At 39.4% G+C, this 22,544-nt stretch overlaps 1 protein-coding gene across 1 annotated transcript in view; it reads right to left on the reverse strand.

The window, feature by feature from the left end:
* The window catches only part of IL23R (interleukin 23 receptor), a 72,253-nt gene that overhangs the window by 34,420 nt on the left and 15,289 nt on the right, over positions 1-22,544 (reverse strand). The window contains exon 5 of the mRNA XM_006075560.4: positions 5,121-5,281. Within this exon, the coding sequence (XP_006075622.1) occupies positions 5,121-5,281 (161 nt within the window). The remainder of the gene's footprint in view (positions 1-5,120; positions 5,282-22,544) is intronic.

A 22,544-nucleotide genomic window follows, 5' to 3' on the forward strand; every position in this document is an offset into this window, starting at 1 on the left:
AAATTAAAGTTTTGCTTTCTAGTAACACAGACCTAAAATAAAATCCTTGGGCTTAACCTAGCATGGTGATTTGGTCACTCAGTCGTGTCTGACTCTTTGTGACCCCATGGACTGTAGCCTGCCAGGCTTCTCTATCCATGGAATTCTCCAGGCAAGAACACTGGAGTTGGTTGCCATTTCCTTCTCCATAACCTAGCATAGTATATAAGTAATAGTAGTAGAATTAATCTAATTAAAGAGCTTATGGTACTAAACTTTTATCATCTGAATTCCATAGTTGATTTCCTTTTTCTATTTTAAGCTCCTTGTAATAAGAATCAGAATTCGGAGATTTCTAGAGTCAGGGAAGTGGATCTCTAGGGCTCTGAAACATTTGCGAATACTTAAGCCCCCCTCAAGGGTATAAATTACACCCCATCTCTGAGTATAGCCTGCTACAAATATAACAACGCAAGCATTGTGAGATCCTTTTCCAGAAAGAAATATTCTGGGGAGGAAGAAAAACGTTTCTTAGTCCTGTGAGAAATGCAGATAGAACAGAAAGTGTGGTTAAGATAGAGGCTTAGCACAGAGCAGATCAATACAATAGAGATCTAAGGCTTCAGGTTAGCATGAGCTTATATTTTTCAAGTAATTATATAACATGTACTTGACCATTAGTTTGTTATACAAGACTCAAAATGTTGAATTTTTTTCTCTAATTGCTTACATTTCAAACATTTCCATTGGATCTTACATGGTGTTTTTTTTTTTTAATGTCAGTTCCATCATAAATGCCATATCTTTAGTTTCCATTTAAATTGAAATAAAGAACCATATTATAGTTGTCTGGTATCTTTCTAACAATATGTATTTACTTACAATTATTCACTGGCGAGAACTAATGTTCAAAATGGCAGCCAGAAGGCACTGCATTTTCTGTATTGAAACTCATTTCTCTATAAGAGAAGTTTAAGCATTCCTTTCACATGTCATTTTGGCAGTGTTTCTACACTGTTAATTCAGTCCTGCCTTTCAGCATACCTCCCTAATTTAATTAAAGCCCAATCCCATAGCTGTTGTGTGGAAATTACTCCCAGGAGAGTCCTCTGCTTCAGTTTCGTAGTACAGTTAATTTATCTCATTTGCAGTGTCTCATGCTTAAAGTGCCATAAATCAATATAGCACATCCAGTAAGAACCTAGGGGCTTTGTTGGGAGGGGCCTCCTACATTGTCAACCTGTGTTTTTCAATCTGAGTTTCTTAGAATCCATTTTGGGAGACTGAGAAAGGAGGAGGAGGGGGTGGAGGTGCAGAAACTCCAAACAAGAGGCTCCCCGGTTTAGTGTGAAAAGATTTGAAGGTGACAGTCAGAGGAGATTTTGGAAGGCGGGGGTGAGGGTTAACTACAGCAAGTGAGCAAGTCTGAGATGAAATCTGGCTCTCCTCCTTACTAGCTATGTGCTTTGAGGAAATTATTTTATCTCTTTCTTTGTCTAAAACATGGGCATAATGGGTATCATATATGATTATTTCCAGAATTAAGTGTAATGGGCATGTTAATTGCCTGGAACACCATAGGTGTTTATTTATTTATTTATTTTTTATTTAACTTTACAATATTGTATTGGTTTTGCCATATATCAAAATGAATCTGCCACAGGTATACATGTGTTCCCCATCCTGAACCCTCCTCCCTCCTCCCTCCTCCCTCTCCGCTACCATCCCTCTGGGTCGTCCCAGTGCACCAGCCCCAAGCATCCAGTATCGTGCATTGAACCTGGACTGGCGACTCGTTTCATATATGATATTATACATGTTTCAATGCCATTCTCCCAAATCATCCCACCCTCTCCCTCTCCCACAGAGTCCAAAAGACTGTTCTATACATCAGTGTCTCTTTTGCTATCTCATATACAGGGTTATTGTTACCATCTTTCTAAATTCCATATATATGCGTTAGTATACTGTATTGGTGTTTTTCTTTCTGGCTTACTTCACTCTGTATAATAGGCTCCAGTTTCATCCACCTCATTAGAACTGATTCAAATGTATTCTTTTTAATGGCTGAGTAATACTCCATTGTGTATATGTACCACAGCTTTCTTATCCATTCATCTGCTGATGGACATCTAGGTTGCTTCCATGTCCTGGCTATTATAAACAGTGCTGCGATGAACATTGGGGTACACGTGTCTCTTTCAATTCTGGTTTCCTCAGTGTGTATGCCCAGCAATGGGATTGCTGGATCATAAGGCAGTTCTATTTCCAGTTTTTTAAGGAATCTCCACACTGTTCTCCATAGTGGCTGTACTAGTTTGCATTCCCACCAACAGTGTAAGAGGGTTCCCTTTTCTCCACACCCTCTCCAGCATTTATTGCTTGTAGACTTTTGGATCGCAGCCATTCTGACTGGCGTGAAATGGTACCTCATAGTGGTTTTGATTTGCATTTCTCTGATAATGAGTGATGTTGAGCATCTTTTCATGTGTTTGTTAGCCATCTGTATGTCTTCTTTGGAGAAATGTCTATTTAGTTCTTTGGCCCATTTTTTGATTGGGTCGTTTATTTTTCTGGAATTGAGCTGTAGGAGTTGCTTGTATATTTTTGAGATTAGTTGTTTGTCAGTTGCTTCATTTGCTATTATTTTCTCCCATTCTGAAGGCTGTCTTTTCACCTTGCTTATAGTTTCCTTTGTTGTGCAGAAGCTTTTAAGTTTAATTAGGTCCCATTTGTTTATTTTTGCTTTTATTTCCAATATTCTGGGAGGTGGGTCATAGAGGATCCTGCTGTGATGAATGTCAGAGAGTGTTTTGCCTATGTTCTCCTCTAGGAGTTTTATAGTTCCTGGTCTTACATTTAGATCTTTAATCCATTTTGAGTTTATTTTTGTGTATGGTGTTAGAAAGTGGCCTAGTTTCATTCTTTTACAAGTGGTTGACCAGTTTCCCCAGCACCACTTGTTAAAGAGATTGTCTTTAATCCATTGTATATTCTTGCCTCCTTTGTCAAAGATAAGGTGTCCATATGTGTGTGGATTTATCTCTGGGCTTTCTGTTTTGTTCCATTGATCTATATTTCTGTCTTTGTGCCAGTACCATACTGTCTTGATGACTGTGGCTTTGTAGTAGAGCCTGAAGTCAGGCAGGTTGATTCCTCCAGTTCCATTCTTCTTTCTCAAGATAGCTTTGGCTATTCAAGGACCATAGGTGTTTAGTAAATGGATACACTAAGATTGTAATAACAAAGATAATAATAGCAGTAATACTACTAATATTAATCTAGTTCCTAATAATGAATACTGCCAAAATGATACTTAACATGATAACTTTTAACCATTATTAATCCATTGAGAGGAACCTGTTTTTAGGGCTTCCCAGGTAGCTCAGCAGGTAAAGAATCTGCTTGCAATGCAGGAGATGCAAGAGATATGGGTTAGATTCCTGGGATGCAAGGATACCCTGGAGGAGGGCATGGCACTCCAGTATTCTGGCCTGGAGAATCCCATGGATGGAGGAGCCTGGCAGGCTATGGTCCATAGGGTCACAAAGAGTTGGACACAACTGAAGCAACTGAGCCCGCACATACTATGACTGTATACTACCTCAAAATGTAAACTTACAAAAGTGTGTAGATCATGGTCCAGAGAACTATAACTCCAAGAATATACAATACAGTGGAGTTACTATTCATCTCCATAGTTAGCAGTATTTGTTTTCAAAGCCAATATTCATAGCCTAAGTACAGCTTTTCAGACCAATCCTATTGTGATAGTTGAGACATTGAGATATTAGTTCCAACAGAAGACTCCAGTAGCCCCCCAAGGATACTCATGCTGTATCCTGAGAGGTGTCACATCCCCTAAATCGTTAATCAGCAGGAAAGTTGTCACACACATTGCAATGTGCTTTTAAACAAAGACAGGTTAGGAGTTGATGATCCTGGAACTAGAGGCTTCCTAGCTCTGCAGCCTCAACTTGCCTCATGCCACCTCAGCTTGGTTTCCTCACGTATAAATTACATTATCTTCTACGAAATAGGGTTGTCGTAAGGATTAAACAATTGGAGAAGGAAATGGCAACCCACTCCAGCATTCTTGCCTGGAGAATCCCAGGGACGGCAGAGCCTGGTGGGCTGCCGTCTATGGGGTCGTACAGAGTCAGACATGACTGAAGAGACCTAGCAGCAGCAGCAGCAGCAAGGATTAAAGATAATGTATGTAAAAACAGTTAGTGCTGAAGAAGTGGGCCATGTGTTTGCTACTAAAATTGTCTTTAATAATAAAAACAGGGATAATTGGCACTAGAATCTGCAACGAGAAGGGGATTCACACTTGGTGCTCTTTGGCTGAACTCTGGCTTTAGGATTAGAATGTAGATGTAAAAGGCTAAAGGGCAGTTACTTTTTGGAATTTATCTTAAGGAGAAAAACAACTACTATGTAAAAATTCAGCCTAAAGGTTGTCCACGGCAGTATAGTTTATGATGGTGAAAAACTGAGAACAGTAATAAGGGATAATTAAAGATTTTAATTAAAAACAAGCTTGTAGATTGAATTAATAAAAATATTTATTCTATATTGTAATTTTTTAAAAAGGCAAGTTCTAAAATACCTTTCACAAAAAATATTAACATTTTAATCTGGCTGGTATACACAGAGATGTCTACATAATTCTCCACAATTTTCTATGTTTTTTGTAGAACTTTTCAAACAAAAACGTAACTTTAAAAATAGTGTATATAGCAGTATACTGTAATTCTCACAACATAAGACTCATCACACCTTATTATAATCCTTATTCGTTTACATCATCCCCAGCAGATTGCAAACAAGTACCTTCCTTGTCTGTCTTTTTCTCCCTATCCCTTAGAACTATGCTTGAACATAAGAAATTCTCAATAAATATTCTGAAAAGACATACCAATGTAGAAATAAGACTGGAAGGATATATAAAACAAAGGCAGCCTCACTTATCTTTGACTTGTCTCAGGCAGTGGGTTATGGGTAATGCTTATTTTCTTTATCATGATTTTTGGGGACCTTTAGGGGAACTCCTTTCAGATCTTGACTTCATTTGATTAGGTCAGCGCAAATTAGTTGTTTTTATTTGTAAAGACATTACAGAATTTTTTATTCTTTACCTATATCATCCAGATGAATTTGTAGTTGTTTCGACTTCTCCATGCCCAGTACATTTGAAGCTTGGACCCAAACCAAATACTTCTTGCCCTTTTGCAATGAATCAGTAGGGATATTAATGTAACTTGAAGTGAGATATTCTTGCTCTTCTTCTGTCTCTAAACTTAAAAAAAAGAAAGATTATGATCACCAGTTATGTTGAATTAATAATTCCTCAATTTTTTGATGCTGTCTTTTTAGCTTGCTTGCAGAATGCACTTTCACTTAAATGAATCAAAATTTGTTTCATTTTTGAAAACATAATCAAGACCATCCAAGGTCACAGTGTGGCTTTCATGGGCCCTAAGCACCTTTACCTTCATAAACCCCTTTTGCAAGTAAGATTTAAAAGTTTGTATATGTGTAGGTATGTTTTTACATATATATATATATAATGTTTATGTTTATATATATATTGTATATATACGTATATGCAAGCTACAGCCCATGGGGTCACAAAAAGTCATGACTGAGCAACTGAGCATGCATGAGCACTTATATGAATATATATTCATATAGATTATGTTTTACAACTATTGATATAAAAGTAAATGTATTAATGTCACATGTTAAAACACTTTCTTTGGCCTAATGGTTCATTTTTTTCTTGTGATTTCAAGTGAAATTAAACATTTTCATAGATTTCTGAAGGTATGGCAGGCCCTGGGTGTGCCTATTGTGCCTCTTTGGGGAAGTCAGCACTGGACATAGTTTAAACTAAGTGAACTCCCTCTGGGAAGGGACATTGCATAGGAGTTCCATGCAAAGGCTTTGTAATAAGGAATGCTAACTTTTGTGTTAAATAAGTATTCAAATGTGAAAATAAGAGAATGGCAACTGTGTAAGTAGTAAGTAGGGCATCTTTGAATATTTTTCAGTTAGGGAAAACCACATACATGTTCTTATTGGTTTGTGGGTAATTCTTTCATTACACATATTGAGACCACAAGTCAAAATGGAAATGTATTCTCAGACCAACATTAACTATAGCTACTAGGTAATTTAATTCTTCTTTTAAAGTCTACCCTCATATTAGCACCTAGACCACAAAGCACTATTTTAGATGAAAAATCCAATCAAAATGACTGACTAAACTTTAGGACAATTTTTGCATACAACTGTATAGTACAAAGTTTCAAAATGTCTTCTGTTTTTTTTTCCTGTGCTAATTAATATATATAACAGATTATTTGTTGAGGGGAATTAGTATGATTTATATTTTTCTGAAGTTTTCATTGCACCTAGTCCTTGTTGCAGTTAATAAATTTTCTGTAGACACTGCTGATTTATGGTGCTAATGATAAATAGTATCTTTTAAAATGTAATCATTCATTCAACAGTTATTTAACATTTAACACCCACTATATTCTAAGCACTACTTTAGATACTGGAGCTACCATAATGAACAGAAAAGGTAAAGTCTCAACCTTTGTAGAGCACACAAATACATATATTATATGTCTTGTGTTGATAAACATTCAGAAGGAAAAAGGAAGGGGGTTAGGAAATGCTAGGAGTAGGGGTGAGGGGGGATCTTTTTAGGGAGAAAGATAAGGGAAGACATGTCTGATAATCTGAGAAGGTAGTGCTGAAGCAGTACAGAATCAAGAATTATGTCTTTCTGGAGGAAGTGCATTGTAGGTGATGAGCAAAGGTCCTGAGGCAGGTCCTTGTCTGTCCTGTTCAAGAACAGTAAGGAGGTCATTAAGGTTTGGTAGACTGAAGGAGATGGGAAGGAATGAGATGAGATCAGAGAGTCCTAGATGAGAGGAGATTTATAAGGCACTGTAACGTCACATAGAGCCATGGAAGGATCTCTGAGTGAAACAGGAGACTGAACAGAGGAGTAACATCTGAGATGTGTATGTGAAAAAGATTACTCTGACTATTTGTGAATAATAGACTATAGCACTTTGTCTTTTCACTTTCATGTATTGGAGGAGGAAATGGCAACCCACTCCAGTGTTCTTGCCTGGAGAATCCCATGGACAGAAGAGCCTGGTGGGCTGCCGTCTATGGGGTTGCACAGAGTCGGACACAATTGAAGCGACTTAGCAGCAGCAGCAGCAGTCTGTAGCAGGGCAAAGGTGGAGGCTAGAGCACCAGTTTACTAACCCAGGTGAGAGATGACCTGGCTTGGACGAGGCAGTGAAAAAAAATTAGTTTTTTAAAAGATAGATGCGATAAGTTTTTCTGTCAGTTAAATGGGGGCATAGTAGAAAGAAATCCAGGAGGACTCCAGTGATTTTTAACTTGAATATTGCAAAGGATGGAGTTGCCACTTACTGAGATAGGGAACATGAGTCTGAGGAGAGGGAACTTAGTATTTGGTTTTGAAAATATTAGCTTTTGGAAATTAAGAGGAAACATTGAGTATGAAGTTAGGTAAAATTTGGCTGCAGTTCAAGAGATATGGAGATATGGACTGGAGATACAGATTAGGGAGTTTTACAGCATAAATTTGGTTGAGATCTTTTAGATAATGAATGTAGATAAATATAATAAGAGGTCCTAAAACAGAGCTCTGGATCACTATTCAGTTCAGTTCAGTCGCTCAGTCATGTCCAACTCTCTGTGACCCCATGAAACCCAGCACACCAGGCCTCCCTGTCCATCACCAACTCCTGGAGTCCACCCAAACCCATGTTCATTGAGTCGGTGATGCCATCCAACCATCTCATCCTCTGTCGTCCCCTTCTCCTCCTGCCCTCAATCTTTCCCAGCATCAGGGTCTTTTCCAATGAGTCAGCTCTTCTCATCAGGTGGCCAAAGTATTGGAGTTTCAGCTTCAACATCAGTCTTTCCAATGAACACCCAGGACTGATCTCCTTTAGGATGGACTAGTTGGATCTCCTTGCAGTCCAAGGGACTCTCAAGAATCTTCTCCAACACCACAGTTCAAAAGCATCAATTCTTCAGTGCTCAGCTTTCTTCACAGTCCAACTCTCACATCCTTACATGACCACTGGAAAAACCATAGCCTTGACTAGACGGATCTTTGTTGGAAAAGTAATGTCTCTGCTTTTTAATATGCTGTCTAAGTTGGTCATAACTTTCCTTCCAAGGAGTAAGCGCCTTTTAATTTCATGGCTGCAATCATCATCTGCAGTGATTTTGGAGCCCAGGAAAATAAAGTCTGACACTGTTTCTACTCTTTCCCCATCTATTTGCCGTAAAGTGATGGGACCAGATGCCATGATCTTCGTTTTCTGAAGGTTGAGCTTTAAGCCAACTTTTTCACTCTCCTCTTTCACTTTCATCAAGAGGCTCTTTAGTTCCTCTTCACTTTCTGCCATAAGGGTGGTGTCATCTGCATATCTGAGGGTTATTGATATTACTTTACTAGAATGAAGGAGAATTGACAAAAGAAACTGAGAAAAAGCATTCAGGAAGAACCAAAAGGGAGTGCTGTCCTGGAAGATCAAAGAAGGAAGTAAAAAGTTAAGTTAAATGTTCCTGATAATAAATCTACCCTTCCTGAAAAGGAAGGTAGGAACTGAGAATAAACTGTGGCATCTGCAATGGGGACGTCATTAGCAACACTGATAAGACCTGGAGGTGGAAGGCAAAGCTTGACAAGATTAAAGAGAGGATGAAAAGAGAGGAAGTAGAGGTGGAAAGTACAAACAGCTCTTTTTGAAGAGTTTGCCATATAAAGGAGCAGACAGATAAATTAGTGGAAGGGGGTGCCTAGGGAAGGTAGATGCTACAGCATTTTGAAAGCTGATGAGGAGGTCCAGTAAAGATAGAAAAGGTGATGATACAGAAGAAAGGAAGGAGTATTGTTGGAGCGATGTCCTCTAGCAGGCAGACAGAGAAAGATCTAGTCTATAGGGGACAGCTGGCCTCAGGGCAGTGGTAGTTCATCCACAGTAATAGAAGGGAAGACCCAGTGTGGTACAGATGTCAGTGCATCAGCAGAGGAGGGGGGTTGTGGTATTTCTTATTACTCTTATTTTCTCAATGAAATAGGAAGTTAGTCATCAACAGAGAGTGAGAAGGGGGAGAAGATGTTGGAAACAAGAGATGAAACAGTAACAAAAGAATTGCCTGGTTAGTGGGGGACTGACTTGACCAGTGAAGTGCCACAGGACTACTGGGTAGCTATCTGGGCTCAGTTGAAGTGAGTGATCATGAATATAAAGTAATATCAGTCAGTAAGTTTGTATTTGTCCCCAGCCACAATTAGCTCTCCAAGCACTGGTGTAGAACCAGTGAGAAGATGGATTTTAATATATGAACTGATTTTTACGTCCTAAAAGAACTCAGTAGAAATATAACATCACAGCCTTAAATATATTTGAAATTATGTCTAAGAACTCTGTCTGGCTATTATGGATATGAATATAGAGAGAAACTAGTGGCAAAAGCAAGCAGGTCTTATGAAGTAGAAGAGTAACAATTGATTTTAAGGGTCTTATTAAAACTAAAAGACCCTATTGGTCTCTCATGGTACCCGAAAATATACTATTGGTGTTATTCTAAATAGTTTATGATCTTGTCATGCACAGAGATGTTGTCTATTTTTTAAAAGTTTTCTAGCATTTAACATAGTTCTGAGAAGACATGAAATTCTAAATAAATATTTGTTAAATTGACTTGAATAAAATAGAATGAAGGGCCACCAGGCACTCATTTTCATTCAACAAGTATTTACTGAGTACCATGCCAGATATTGCAAGAGCTTCCATGATAAAGAAAGAACATATTTACATGAAGCTGTTGAGGGTAACAGGAGAACAGTAAGTAGTGAAGGAGGAAACAGACAGAGCTGGACTCCATCTCAGGCCAGGCTGTGAACATTAGGCTACATGCATGGTCACTCTCCCAATGGACTCTGAACTTCGTGCCCAGCGTCTATAGAAATGGCATACCAATGGAAAACCAGACCCCCGATAAAAGAGCCTCAGGACTTGTACTTGGGCTCTCCATTGCCTAAAAGAATATGCTAATTATCTCTGTAACAGAACAAAGTCATAAATTCCATTATGTTTATCGGGATATGACTACAGTCCTATTGATAAATGTCCACTGTTTATCTAGTCTTGTGACACATGAATCATGGGCTAACTTTGATCGTATCTCTCTTTTATCTTTTCCAGACTAGTTTCTAGGAATTGGGGGAGGTGGGTTTGAGCAAGTACACTTAGGGTATATAAGGTTTTCACAAAAACTGGTCGGGGTCCTTGGCTAGGAGGAGACCCTGCCTTGGGCCCGCCGGTGTAACAAACTGCACTCCACTATCTGCACTGTCCTTCTGAGTGAGTTTGTTTCCCGGAATGCGTGGCTACAACAGTAGATGCTTAATAGCAGAGGTTTTCTGTTTGTTTGGTTTGGTTTTTTCCTATCACCACCCATTGGTGCAATACTTAGCAAAATACAAAGTGGTTGAGAAGGGTATGTGAAAGGTCATGCTGGTGGGGTCACCACAGAAGTCCTGTACAGAAAGAAGATTCTTGAAACAACATAGACACAATTCCTCTGCTTTACAACTTCAACCCCACAACCATCTGGAGGCCCTGATGGCCCCACTGCTCCCATGGAGGGAATGCCATCTTTCTGCCACTGTGGAAACAAGTAGGTGGGCTGAGGTGAAATGCCTCTCTCTGTACATGATTTTACTGGAAAATAGAACCACAGGAGCTGGAAGTGAAACCTTGCAAATGCTGATATCTACGCAACTGCCAAAGTAGAAAATACCCTGAGAACTCAGGGTTCTGAGTTCTCAGGGTATTAAAAAGAAGAACCTTTTTAAATCTGATATTACCTCAACCAGAAAATTCATTATAAGTCACCTTTTTCCTAGGGGGGAAAGACCTTAATCATTAGTTAGAAATGGATTTCTGTAATTTTTCTCAGTTCATGGATGTGTTTTTAATTAATTGTGAGATGAACAGATGTCTGTTTTCTTTTCCAATTTGTCTGTGGTTACAGGAGCTCATTCTTTGAATTTGCTAGAGGAATACATTCATTTTTATGCTATCACTTCACATCCTTTATGTCCTTTTTAAGATACAATAAAATTCCACTAATCTGGACTCAGTCAATTTAGAATTTGGGTTAGATTTGCCTAAGCTTGGCTATCATTTACTCTCAGTTTCAGAAAAGACATGAAAAAATACCTTTTTAATATATAGGACCTTGTATTATTATTATTCAACTTGATTGTGAAGGGAGGATACAGGAAATGTCCATTTCTAGTTATCAGAATGATCACTCAACACATGTTTATTGAGCACTTTCTAGATGCCAGGACTCATCCTAGGCTAAAGAAATATAGCAGTAAACAAAGCAAGCAAAAATTCTTGCCCACATTGAGTTTACGTTTGTAGTTTGAATGACTTTAAAATGAGTGACTTTACTATTGATGTATGTACACCAGCTTGAAAATTAGTCTTACTTATTAGACCACATTTGACATTCTTTCTAGATAGTCATCTGTCTAAAGTTATTGTTACTTGAAAAGAAAGTAAATAAAGTTATTGCTTACAATAGCCTGGAAATGATCATTTTTATGGCTTTACATTCATCTTCTCTCCCAAATCACTCAGGTTTTGATTTTAGAATGAATCAAAAAAGTCTAGAGAGTCAGTCTTGAGTTTCATCATAATGTTCTAACACTCAGACATCGTCTTTTTGTCAGTTTCTAAGCATTTCCTATTTTTGAGCCTTTTCTTATAATTTGCTTTCTTATAAGTTTTATAATACTTAGTTTTGTATTACCTATACTCATTTTTCAGGAGGCTAGGGCTTAGCAAAGCTAAACAAATTTTCCAAGGTTACTCAGCTAGCAACTGTGGCAGATACTGTTAGATTACTGAACTGCATCCACCATACCCTTCTCCTGGGTTCCCATCCAGATAGAGTAGATGTGTAATTCAATTCTGGCCAATGAGATGCAAGTAGAAGTCCATGGGAGAATTTCCTTTTCCTTTCACTACTTTCCTGCCTGAAACTTGGATGAGAAGCCTGGATGTGCAGCACCTGAGGACCAGGGTGAATGCTCTAAAGACTGCAAAGAAGAAAGATAGAAAGAGCCTGGGTCCTTGGAGTACAATTGAATTAACACACTAGCTCTGCACTACCTACCACCAATGGCTTGACATAAATAAAGCCTTGTCTGTTTGGGTCATTGCACTTGGGTTTTCAGATATTTGTACCATTAAAGTCTTCTAACTGATAAGTCTGCAAACTGGAAGTCAAACATTAAAGTCTAAAGCTCATGCTCTTTCCAATGGATATTTTTGACAGTTTACTCTTTAATAAACCTAGTCTTCAGACTTTCAAAGTGACTTTTTGAGTAACGAGAACAATTTCAGTCCTCTTAACTACTGTAAGTAACCCTCACTTGATAAAGTAGATATGTCCCTTAAAAACCACCATGTATAAATAATTTAGACATATATAATTGTCAATGCATTGATGACTTTTAAAGAGATGTATAATAATCTTATAAAATTGTGAGAACATTTTAATGATACTAAATAGGAAATTATGCGTGGTCGACAAGTGTTTTTTAAGAAACATATTTTTTCAAAATGTGTTAAGCCTATTTCAAGTTTGCAACACAGTCTCATTGCCAAGAATCCAAGAAGGCATATTAGCAAGATTTGAGAGAAGTAAACCATACTCACTATGGTGACAATAATCAACAAGATAATAGCAAATATTGACAAGAATGTGGGGAGGTTGGAATCCTTGGTGGGAATGTAATGGTGTGGCTCCTTTTTTTTAAATAATTTTTTAAATTAACTAATATATTTTAATTGGAGTATAATTACTTTACAATGTTGTAGGGGTTTTTGCTATATGTCTACATGAATCAGCCATGGGTGCACATGTGTCCCCCTATCCTGAACTCCCCTGATGTGACTTCGTTAGAAAACAGCATGGCAGTATAAAAATGGGCAGAAGACCTGAATAGACATTTTCCCAGAGAAGATATACAGGTAATCAATAGGCACATGAATAAATGCTCAACATTGCTAGTCATTGCGTGCATGCTCAGTCGCTAAGTCATGTCTGACTCTGTGATCTCATGAACTGTAGCCCATCAGGCTCTTCTGCCCATTGGATTTCCCAGGCAAGAATACCAGAGTGGGCTGCCATTTCCTTCAAGGGATCTTCACAACCCAGGGATCAAAACTGCATCTCCTACATTGGCAGGCAGATTCTTTACCACTGAGCCACCTGGGAAGCCCAATGCTAATAATTAGAGAAATGCAAATCAAAACATTAATGAGAGGGAATGCACCAGGGTGATTCATTGATTAGAAATCCACACTCTCTGCCAAGGGCCTGGGTTCGATCCCAGGACGGAGAACTAAGACCCCACAAGCTACATGGCAAGATCAAAAAAGCCCAACAACTCTCCCTTCCACCAAATACCAATTAGATATCACCTCTCACCTGTCAGAATGGTTATGACCAAAAACTCTACAAGTAACAAATGTTGGCAAGGATATGAGTAAAAGGAAACCTTAGTATACTGTTGGTGGGATTGAAAATTGGTGCAGCCACTATAGAAGACAGTGTGGAGTTTCCTCAAAAAACTAAAACTAACATATCATTCAGGAATTCCACTGCTGAATATATATTGAAAGAAAATGAAAACACTCATTCAAAAAGAGACATGCATCCTGATGTCCATATATATATATATATATATATATATATATACACACACAATGGAATATTACTCAGACATAAAAAAGAATGAAATTATGCCATTTGTAACAGTGTGGTTGGACCTAGAGAGTATTATGCTCAGTGAAATAAGTCAGACAAAGAGAAATCTGTTTTCATTTATATGCAGAATCTAAAACAAATGTATATGACAAAAAAAGATAGACTCACAGATATAGAAATCAAACTAGTGGTTACTAGTGGGGAGAGGAGAGAGGGAAGGGGCAAGATAGGGGTATAAGATTGAGATACAAACTATTATCTATAACATAAGTAAACATCAAAAATATATTGTAGAGCATAGGGAAATATAGAAATTATTTTCTAATGACTTTAAATGGAGTATGACCTATGAAAATATTGAATCATTATGTGGTACACCTGAAACTAACAAAATACTATAAATCAGCTATACTTCAATTAAAAAAACAGTGTGGCAGTTCCTCAAAAGTTTAAACTGACTTAGCATATGACCTCACCTTCATGGATCACAGCCTTGTTGTGGCAAAGGGGCTTGCGTAACTCAGTGAAGCAATGAGCCATGCAGTGGAGGGCCATGTAAGACAGACAGGTCATAGGGAAGAGTTCTGACAAAACCTGGTTCACTGGAGTAGGGAATAGCAAACCACTCCAGTATTTTTGCCTTGAGAACCCATGAACAGTATGATAGGGCAAAAAGATACGGAAGATGATGAGCCTGCCAGGTCAGTAGGTGCCCAATATGCTACTGAGGAAGAGCAGAAAAGTAGCTCCAAAAAGAATGAAGAGGTTCGACCAAAGTAGAAACCACGCTCAGTTGTGCACATGTCTGGTGGTGAAAGTGAAATCCGATGCTGTAAAAAATGATATCGCATAGGAGTTGAAATTTTAGATCCATGAATCAAGGTAAATTGGACATGGTCAAGCAGGAGATGGCAAGAGTGAACACTGACATTTTAGGAATCAGTGAACTAAAATCGACCAGAATGGGCAAATTTAATTCAGATGACGATTTTATCTACTACTGTGAGCAAGAACACCTTAGAAGAAATGGAGTAGCCCTCATAGTCAACAAAAGAGTTCAAAATGCAGTATTTGGATGCAATCTCAAAAACAACAGAATGATCTCAGTGCGTTTGCAAGGCAAATCATTCAACATCACAGTAATCCAAGTCTATGCCCCAAGCACTAATACCAAAGAAGCTGAAGTTGAATGGTTCTATGAAGGCCTACAAGACTTTCTGGAACTAACACCAAAAGGATGTCCTTTTCATCATAGGGGCCTGGAATGCAAAAGTAAGAAGTCAAGAGATACCTGAAGTAATAGGCAAGTTTGGCCTTGGAGTACAAAATGAAGCAGGGCAAAGGCTAGCAGAGTTTTGTCAAGAGAACGCGCTGGTCACAGCAAACACCCTCTTGCAACAACACAAGAGACAACTCTACACATGGACATCACCTAATGGTCAATACTGGAATCAGACTAATTATATTATTTGTAGCTGAAGATGGAGAAACTCTATACAGTCTGTAAAAACAAGATCGGGAGCTGACTGTCATATCATCAGGCTCATATCATCAGTTCCTTATGTCAAAATTCAGGCTTAAATTGAAGAAAGTAGGGAAAACCCCTAGACCATTCAAGTATGACCTAAATCAAATCCCTTATGATTATACTGTAGACGTGATAAATAGAGTCAGGGGATTAGATATGGTAGACAGAGTGCCTGAAGAACTATGGATAGAGGTTCATGACATTGTACACAAGTTTAGTTCAGTTCAGTTCAGTCACTCAGTCGTGTCCGACTTTTTGTGACCTCATGAATCACAGCATGCCAGGCCTCCCTGTCCATGACCAACTCCTGGAGTTTACTCAAACTCATGCCCGTCGAGTCGGTGATGTCATCCAGCCATCTCATCCTCTGTTGTCCCCTTCTCCTCCTGCCCATAATCCCTTCCAGCATCAGAGTCTTTTCCAATGAGTCAACTCTTCACATCAGGTGGCCAAATTATTGGACTTTCAGCTTTAGCATCAGTCCTTCCGAAGAACACCCAGGACTGATCTCCTTTAGGAGGAACTGGTTGGATCTCCTTGAAGTCCAAGGGACTCTCAAGAGTCTTCTCCAACACCACAATTCAAAAGCATCAATTCTTTGGTGCTCAGCTTTCCTTACAGTCCAACTCTCACATCCATACATGACCACAGGAAAAACCATAGCCTTGACTAAACAAACCTTTGTTGGCAAAGTAATGTCTCTGTTTTTTAATATGCTGTCTAGGTTGGTCATAACTTTCCTTCCAAGGAGTAAGCGTCTTTTAATTTCATGGCTGCAGTCACCATCTGCAGTGATTTTGGAGCCCAGAAAAATAAAGTCTGACACTGTTTCCCCATCTACTTCCCATGAAGTGATGGGACCAGATGCCATGATCTTTGTTTTCTGAATGTTGAGCTTTAAGCCAACTTTTTCACTCTCCTCTTTCACTTTCATCAAGAGGCTTTTTAGTTCCTCTTCACTTTCTGCCATAAGGGTGGTGTCATCTCCATATCTGAGGTTATTGATATTTCTCCCAGCAATCTTGATTGCAGCCTGTGCTTCCTCCAGCCCAGCATTTCTCATGATGTACTCTGCATATAAGTTAAATAAGCAGGGTGACAATATACAGCCTTGACATACTCCTTTTCCTATTTGGAACCAGTCTGTTGTTCCATGTCCAGTTCTAACTGTTGCTTCCTGACCTGCATACAGGTTTCTTAAGGGGCAGGTCAGGTGGTCTGGTATTCCCATCTCTTTCAGAATTTTCCACATTTTATTGTGATCCACACAGTCAAAGGCTTTGGCATAGTCAATAAAGCAGAAATAGATGTTTTTCTGGAACTCTCTTGCTTTTTCAATGATCCAGTGGATGTTGGCAATTTGATCTCTGGTTCCTCTGCCTTTTCTAAAACCAGCTTGAACATCAGGAAGTTCACGGTTCACGTATTACTGAAGCCTGGCTTGGAGAATTTTGAGCATTACTTTACTAGCATGTGAGATGAGTGCAATTGTGCAGTAGTTTGAGCATTCTTTGGCATTGCCTTTCTTTGGGATTGGAATGAAAACTGATCTTTTCCAGTCCTGTGGCCACTGCTGAGTTTTCCAAATTTGCTGGCATATGGAGTGCAGCACTTTCACAGCATCATCTTTTAGGATTTGAAATAGCTCAACTGGGATTCCATCCCTTCCACTAGCTTTGTTCGTAGTGAAGCTTTCTAAGGCCCATTTGACTTCACAATCCAGGATGGCTCTAGGTGAGTGATCACACCATTGTGATTATCTTGGTCATGACGATCTTTTCTGTACAGTTCTTCTGTGTATTCTTGCCACCTCTTTTTAGTATCTTCTGCTTCTGTTAGGTCCATACCATTGGCAGTGACCAAAATCATCCCCAAAAAAAGAAATACAAGAAGCCAAAGTGGTTGTCTGAGGAGGCTTTACAAATAGCTGAGGAAAGAAGAGAAGGCAAAAACAAGCAGGTAAGAAAAAGATACACCCAACTGAATACAGAGTTCCAGAGAATAGCAAGAAGAGATAAGAAGGTCTTCTTAAATGAATAATGCAAGAAGTAGAAGAAAACAATAGAATGGGAAAGACTGGAAATCACTTCAAAAATTGGAGATTTCAAGGGAATATTTCATGGAAGAATGGGCATGATAAGGGACAGAAACAAGGATATAACAGAAGCAGAACAGATTAGGAAGAGGTAGCAAGAATACACAGAACTATACCAAAAAAAAGTCTTAATGACCTAGATAACCACAATGGAGTGAGCATTCACCTAGAGCTGGACATCATGGAGTGTGAAGTCAAGTGAGCCTTAGAAGTATTACTGCAAACAAATAAGGGGATGGAATTCCTGCTGAACTATTTCAAATCCTAAAAGATGATGTTGTTAAAGTGCTGTGCTCAGTATGCCAGCAAATTTGGAAAACTCAGCAGTGGCCACAGGAAATGGTCAGTTCTCATTCCAATCCTAAAGAAAGGAAATGCCAAAAAATGTTTACACTACTGTACAATTGCACTCATTTCACATGCTAGCAAGGTAATGCTTCAAAATCCTTCAAACTAGGCTTCAGCTGTATGTGAACTGAGAACTTCCAGATGTACAAGCTGAATTTAGAAAAGGCAGAGGAAGCAGAGATCATAGAGAAAGCAAGGGAATTCCAGCTGGATAAATACTAAACTGGAATCCAGATTCCTGGGAGAAATACCAGTTACCTCAGGTATGCAGATGATATCACTCTAATGGCAGAATTGAAGAGGAACTAAAGAGCTTTTTGATGAAGGTTAAAGAGGAGAGTGAAAAAGCTGGCTTAAAACTCAACATTAAAAAAACTAAGATCATGGCATCTAGTCCCATCAGTATATGGCAAATGAAAGGGGGGAAAAGTGGAAACACTGGCAGATTTTATTTTCTTAGGCTCCAAATCACTGCTGACAATGACTGCAGCCATGAAGTTCAAAGACACTTGCTCCTTGAAGGAAAGCTATGAAAAACCTACATGGCATATTAAAAAGCAAAGGCATCACTTTGCTGAGAAATGTCCATAGAGTCAAAGCTATGGTTTGCTACCATCACTGATTCAATGGACATGAGTTTCAGCAAACTTCGTGAGATAGTGACAGTCAGGGAAGCCTGGCGTGCTCCTGTGCATGGGGTCACAAAGAGTCAGACATGACTTAGAAATGGAACAACAAATCCATATGACCTAGCCACTCCATTCCTAAGTCTATGCTCAAGAGAAATGAAAATACATGTCTACACAAAAGCTTGTACATGAATGTTAATAGAACATTATTCATAGAGCCAAAAATCTGGAAACAACCCAAAATGTCCATCACCTAGTGAATGTGAATAAGTTAAGTGTGATATATTCACACAATGGAAAATTATTTAGTCATAAAAAAGAATGAAGGACTGATACATACTACACCATAGATGAATCTTGAAAACCTTACCCTAAGTGAAAGATGCTCTTCATGAAAGACTGTAATTTGTATGATTCCTTTTATATAAAATGTCCACAGTAGGCAAATCCACAGATGATACTTAGGGCTGGAGGAGTTGAAGGGAAATGTGGGGTGACTGCTAATGGAGATATGGTTTCTTTTGGCATGAAGAACATGTTCTAGTATTATGGAGATGGTTGCTCAACTCTTTGAATATACTAAAATCTTTGAATTTTGCAGTTTAAATAAGGTGAATTGTATGGAATATGACTGACCTAGAGCCAGACATCCTGGAATGTGAAGTCAAGTGGGCCTTAGAAAGCATCACTACGAACAAAGCTAGTGGAGGTGATGGAATTCCAGTTGAGCTATTCCAAATCCTGAAAGATGATGCTGTGAAAGTGCTGCACTCAATATGCCAGCAAATTTGGAAAACTCAGCAGTGGCCACAGGACTGGAAAAGATCAGTTTTCATTCCAATCCCAAAGAAAGGCAATGCCAAAGAATGCTCAAACTACTGCACAATTGCACTCATCTCACATGCTAGTAAAGTAATGCTCAAAATTCTCCAAGCCAGGCTTCAGCGATATGTAAACTTCCAGATGTTCAAGCTGGTTTTAGAAAAGGCAGAGGAACCAGAGATCAAATTGCCAACATCCACTGGATCATTGAAAAAGCAAGAGAGTTCCAGAAAAACATCTATTTCTGCTTTATTGACTATGCCAAAGCCTTTGACTGTGTGGATCACAATGAACTGTGGAAAATTCTGAAAGAGATGGGAATACCAGACCACCTGATCTGCCTCTTGAGAAATTTGTATGCAGGTCAGGAAGCAACAGTTAGAACTGGACATGGAACAACAGACTGGTTCCAAATAGGAAAAGGAGTATGTCAAGGCTGTATATTGTCACCCTGCTTATTTAACTTATATGCAGAGTACATCATGAGAAACGCTGGACTGGAAGAAACACAAACTGGGATCAAGATTGCTGGGAGAAATATCAATAACCTCAGATATGCAGATGACACCACCCTTATGGCAGAAAGTGAAGAGGAACTAAAAAGCCTCTTGATGAAAGTGAAAGAGGAGAGTGAAAAAGTTGGCTTAAAGCTCAACATTCAGAAAACAAAGATCATGGCATCTGGTCCCATCACTTCATGGGAAATAGATGGGGAAACAGGGGAAACAGTGTCAGACTATTTTTCTGGGCTCCAAAATCACTGCAGATGGTGATTGCAGCCATGAAATTAAAAGACGCTTACTCCTTGGAAGGAAAGTTATGACCCACCTAGATAGCATATGCAAAAGCAAAGACATTACTTTGCCAACAAAGGTCCGTCTAGTCAAGGCTATGGTTTTTCCTGTGGTCATGTATGGATGTGAGAGTTGGACTGTGAAGAAGGCTGAGCACCGAAGAATTGATGCTTTTGAACTGTGGTGTTGGATAAGACTCTTGAGAGTCCCTTGGACTGCAAGGAGATCCAACCAGTCCATTCTGAAGGAGATCAGCCCTGGGATTTCTTTGGAAGGAATGATGCTAAGGCTGAAACTCCAGTACTTTGGCCACCTTATGTGAAGAGTTGACTCATTGGAAAAGACTCTGATGCTGGGAGGGATTGGGGGCAAGAGGAGAAGGGGACGACAGAGGATGAGATGTCTGGATGGCATCACTGACTCGATGGACGTGAGTCTGAGTGAACTCTGGGAGTTGGTGATGGACAGGGAGGCCTGGTGTGCTGCCGTTCATGGGGTCGCAAAGAGTCGGACACGACTGAGCGAGTGATCTGATCTGATGGAATATGAAGTATACTCAATAAAGCTATTGTACTAAAAGAATTTATTCTTTTATAATTAATATGTATTATTCAGTTTTCATTCCCATCTCAAAGACAGGCAATGCCAAAGAATGTTCAAACTACTGCACAATTGTACTCATCTCACATGCTAGCAAAGTAATACTCAAAATTCTCCAAGCCAGGCTTCAGCAGTATGTGAACTGTGAACTTCCAGATTTTCAAGCTGGATTTAGAAAAGGCAGAGGAACCAGAGCTCAGATTGCCAACATCCATTGGCTCATCAAAGAAGTGAGAGAGTTCCAGGAAAACATCTACTTCTGCTTTATTGACTATGCCAAAGCTTTTACTGTGTGGATCACAACAAACTGTGTAAAATTCTGGAAGAGATGGGAATACCAGACCACCTGACCTTCCTCTTGAGAAATCTGTATGCAGGGCAAGAGACAACAGTAAGAACTGGACATGGAACAACAGACTGGTTCCAAATAGGAAAAGGAGTATGTCAAGGCTGTATATTGTCACCCTGCTTATTTAACTTATATTCAGGGTACATCATGCGAAATGCTGGGCTGGATGAAGCACAAGCTGGAATCAAGATTGTTGGGAGAAATATCAGTAACCTCAGATATGCAGATGACACCACCCTTATGGCAGAAAGCGAAGAAGAACTAAAAAACCTCTTGATGAAGGTGAAAAAGGAGAGTGAAAAGTTGGCTTAAAACTCAACATTCAGAAAACTAAGATCATGGGATCCGGTCCAATAACTTCATGGCAAATAGATGGGGAAACAATGGAAACCGTGACAGACTTTATTTTGGGGAGCTCCAAAATCACTGCAGATGGTCACTGCAGCCATGAAATTAAAAGCCACTTGCTCCTTGGAAGGAAATCTATGATCAACCTAGACAGCATATTAAAAAACAGAGACATTACTTTCCCAACAAAGGTCCATCTAGTCAAAGCTGTGGTTTTCCCAGTAATCATGTATGGATGTGAGAATTGGACTATAAAGAAAGCTGAGTGCCAAAAAATTGATGCTTTTGAACTGTGGTGTTGGAGAAGACTCTTGAGAGTCCCTTGGACTGCAAGGAGATCCAACCAGTCTATCCTAAAGGAAATCAGTCCTGAATATTCATTGGAAGGGCTGATGCTGAAGTTGAAACTCCAATGCTTTGGACACCTGATGTGAAGAACTGACTCACTAGAAAAGACCCTGATGGTGGGAAAGATTCAAGGCAGGAGGATAAGGGGCCAACAGAGGATGAGATGGTTGGATGGCATCACTGACTTGATGGACATGAGTTTGAGCAAGCTCCGGGAGTTGGTGATGGCCAGGGAAGCCTGGCGTGCTGCAATTCATGGGGTCGCAAAGAGTCAGACGCGACTGAGCAACTGAACTGACTGACTGACTGATTAAAAGAAAAATAAGTAATCAACTAATCAAGATCAGTGGGTCCACAAGATAGTAAAAGTTCCAGGAGATAGATAGCAAGGCCCTAGGCATTCTCTGTCAGTCTGGCACATAGAAATTTTCTGTGAGCTTCAGCTGTGGTGTTTGCTCCTATACTGCCCTTGTTTTCACATTCTTAAAGTTGCCCTTGGGCTTCCCTGATGACTCCTCTCTGTCCATGGGGCTTCTCCAGGCAAGAATACTGGAGTGGGTTGCTAGTCCCTTCTCTAGGGGATCTTCCCAACCCAGGGATCTAACTCGCGTCTCCCACATTGAAGGCAGAGTCTTTACTGTCTGAGACACCATGGAAGCCTCCTGATGGCTCAGATGGTAAAGAATCTGTCTGCAATGCCAGAGATCCAGGTTCGATACTGGATTGGAAAGATGACCTGAAGAAGGGAATGGCTCCCCACTCCAGTATTCTTGCCTGGAGAATTGGACTTGACCGAGTGACTGACACACACACACGCAGGTTGCCTTTGCAATGAGAT

This window comes from Bubalus bubalis, chromosome 6 (genome assembly GCF_019923935.1).
Source record: "Bubalus bubalis isolate 160015118507 breed Murrah chromosome 6, NDDB_SH_1, whole genome shotgun sequence".
Taxonomy (NCBI): domain Eukaryota; kingdom Metazoa; phylum Chordata; class Mammalia; order Artiodactyla; family Bovidae; genus Bubalus; species Bubalus bubalis.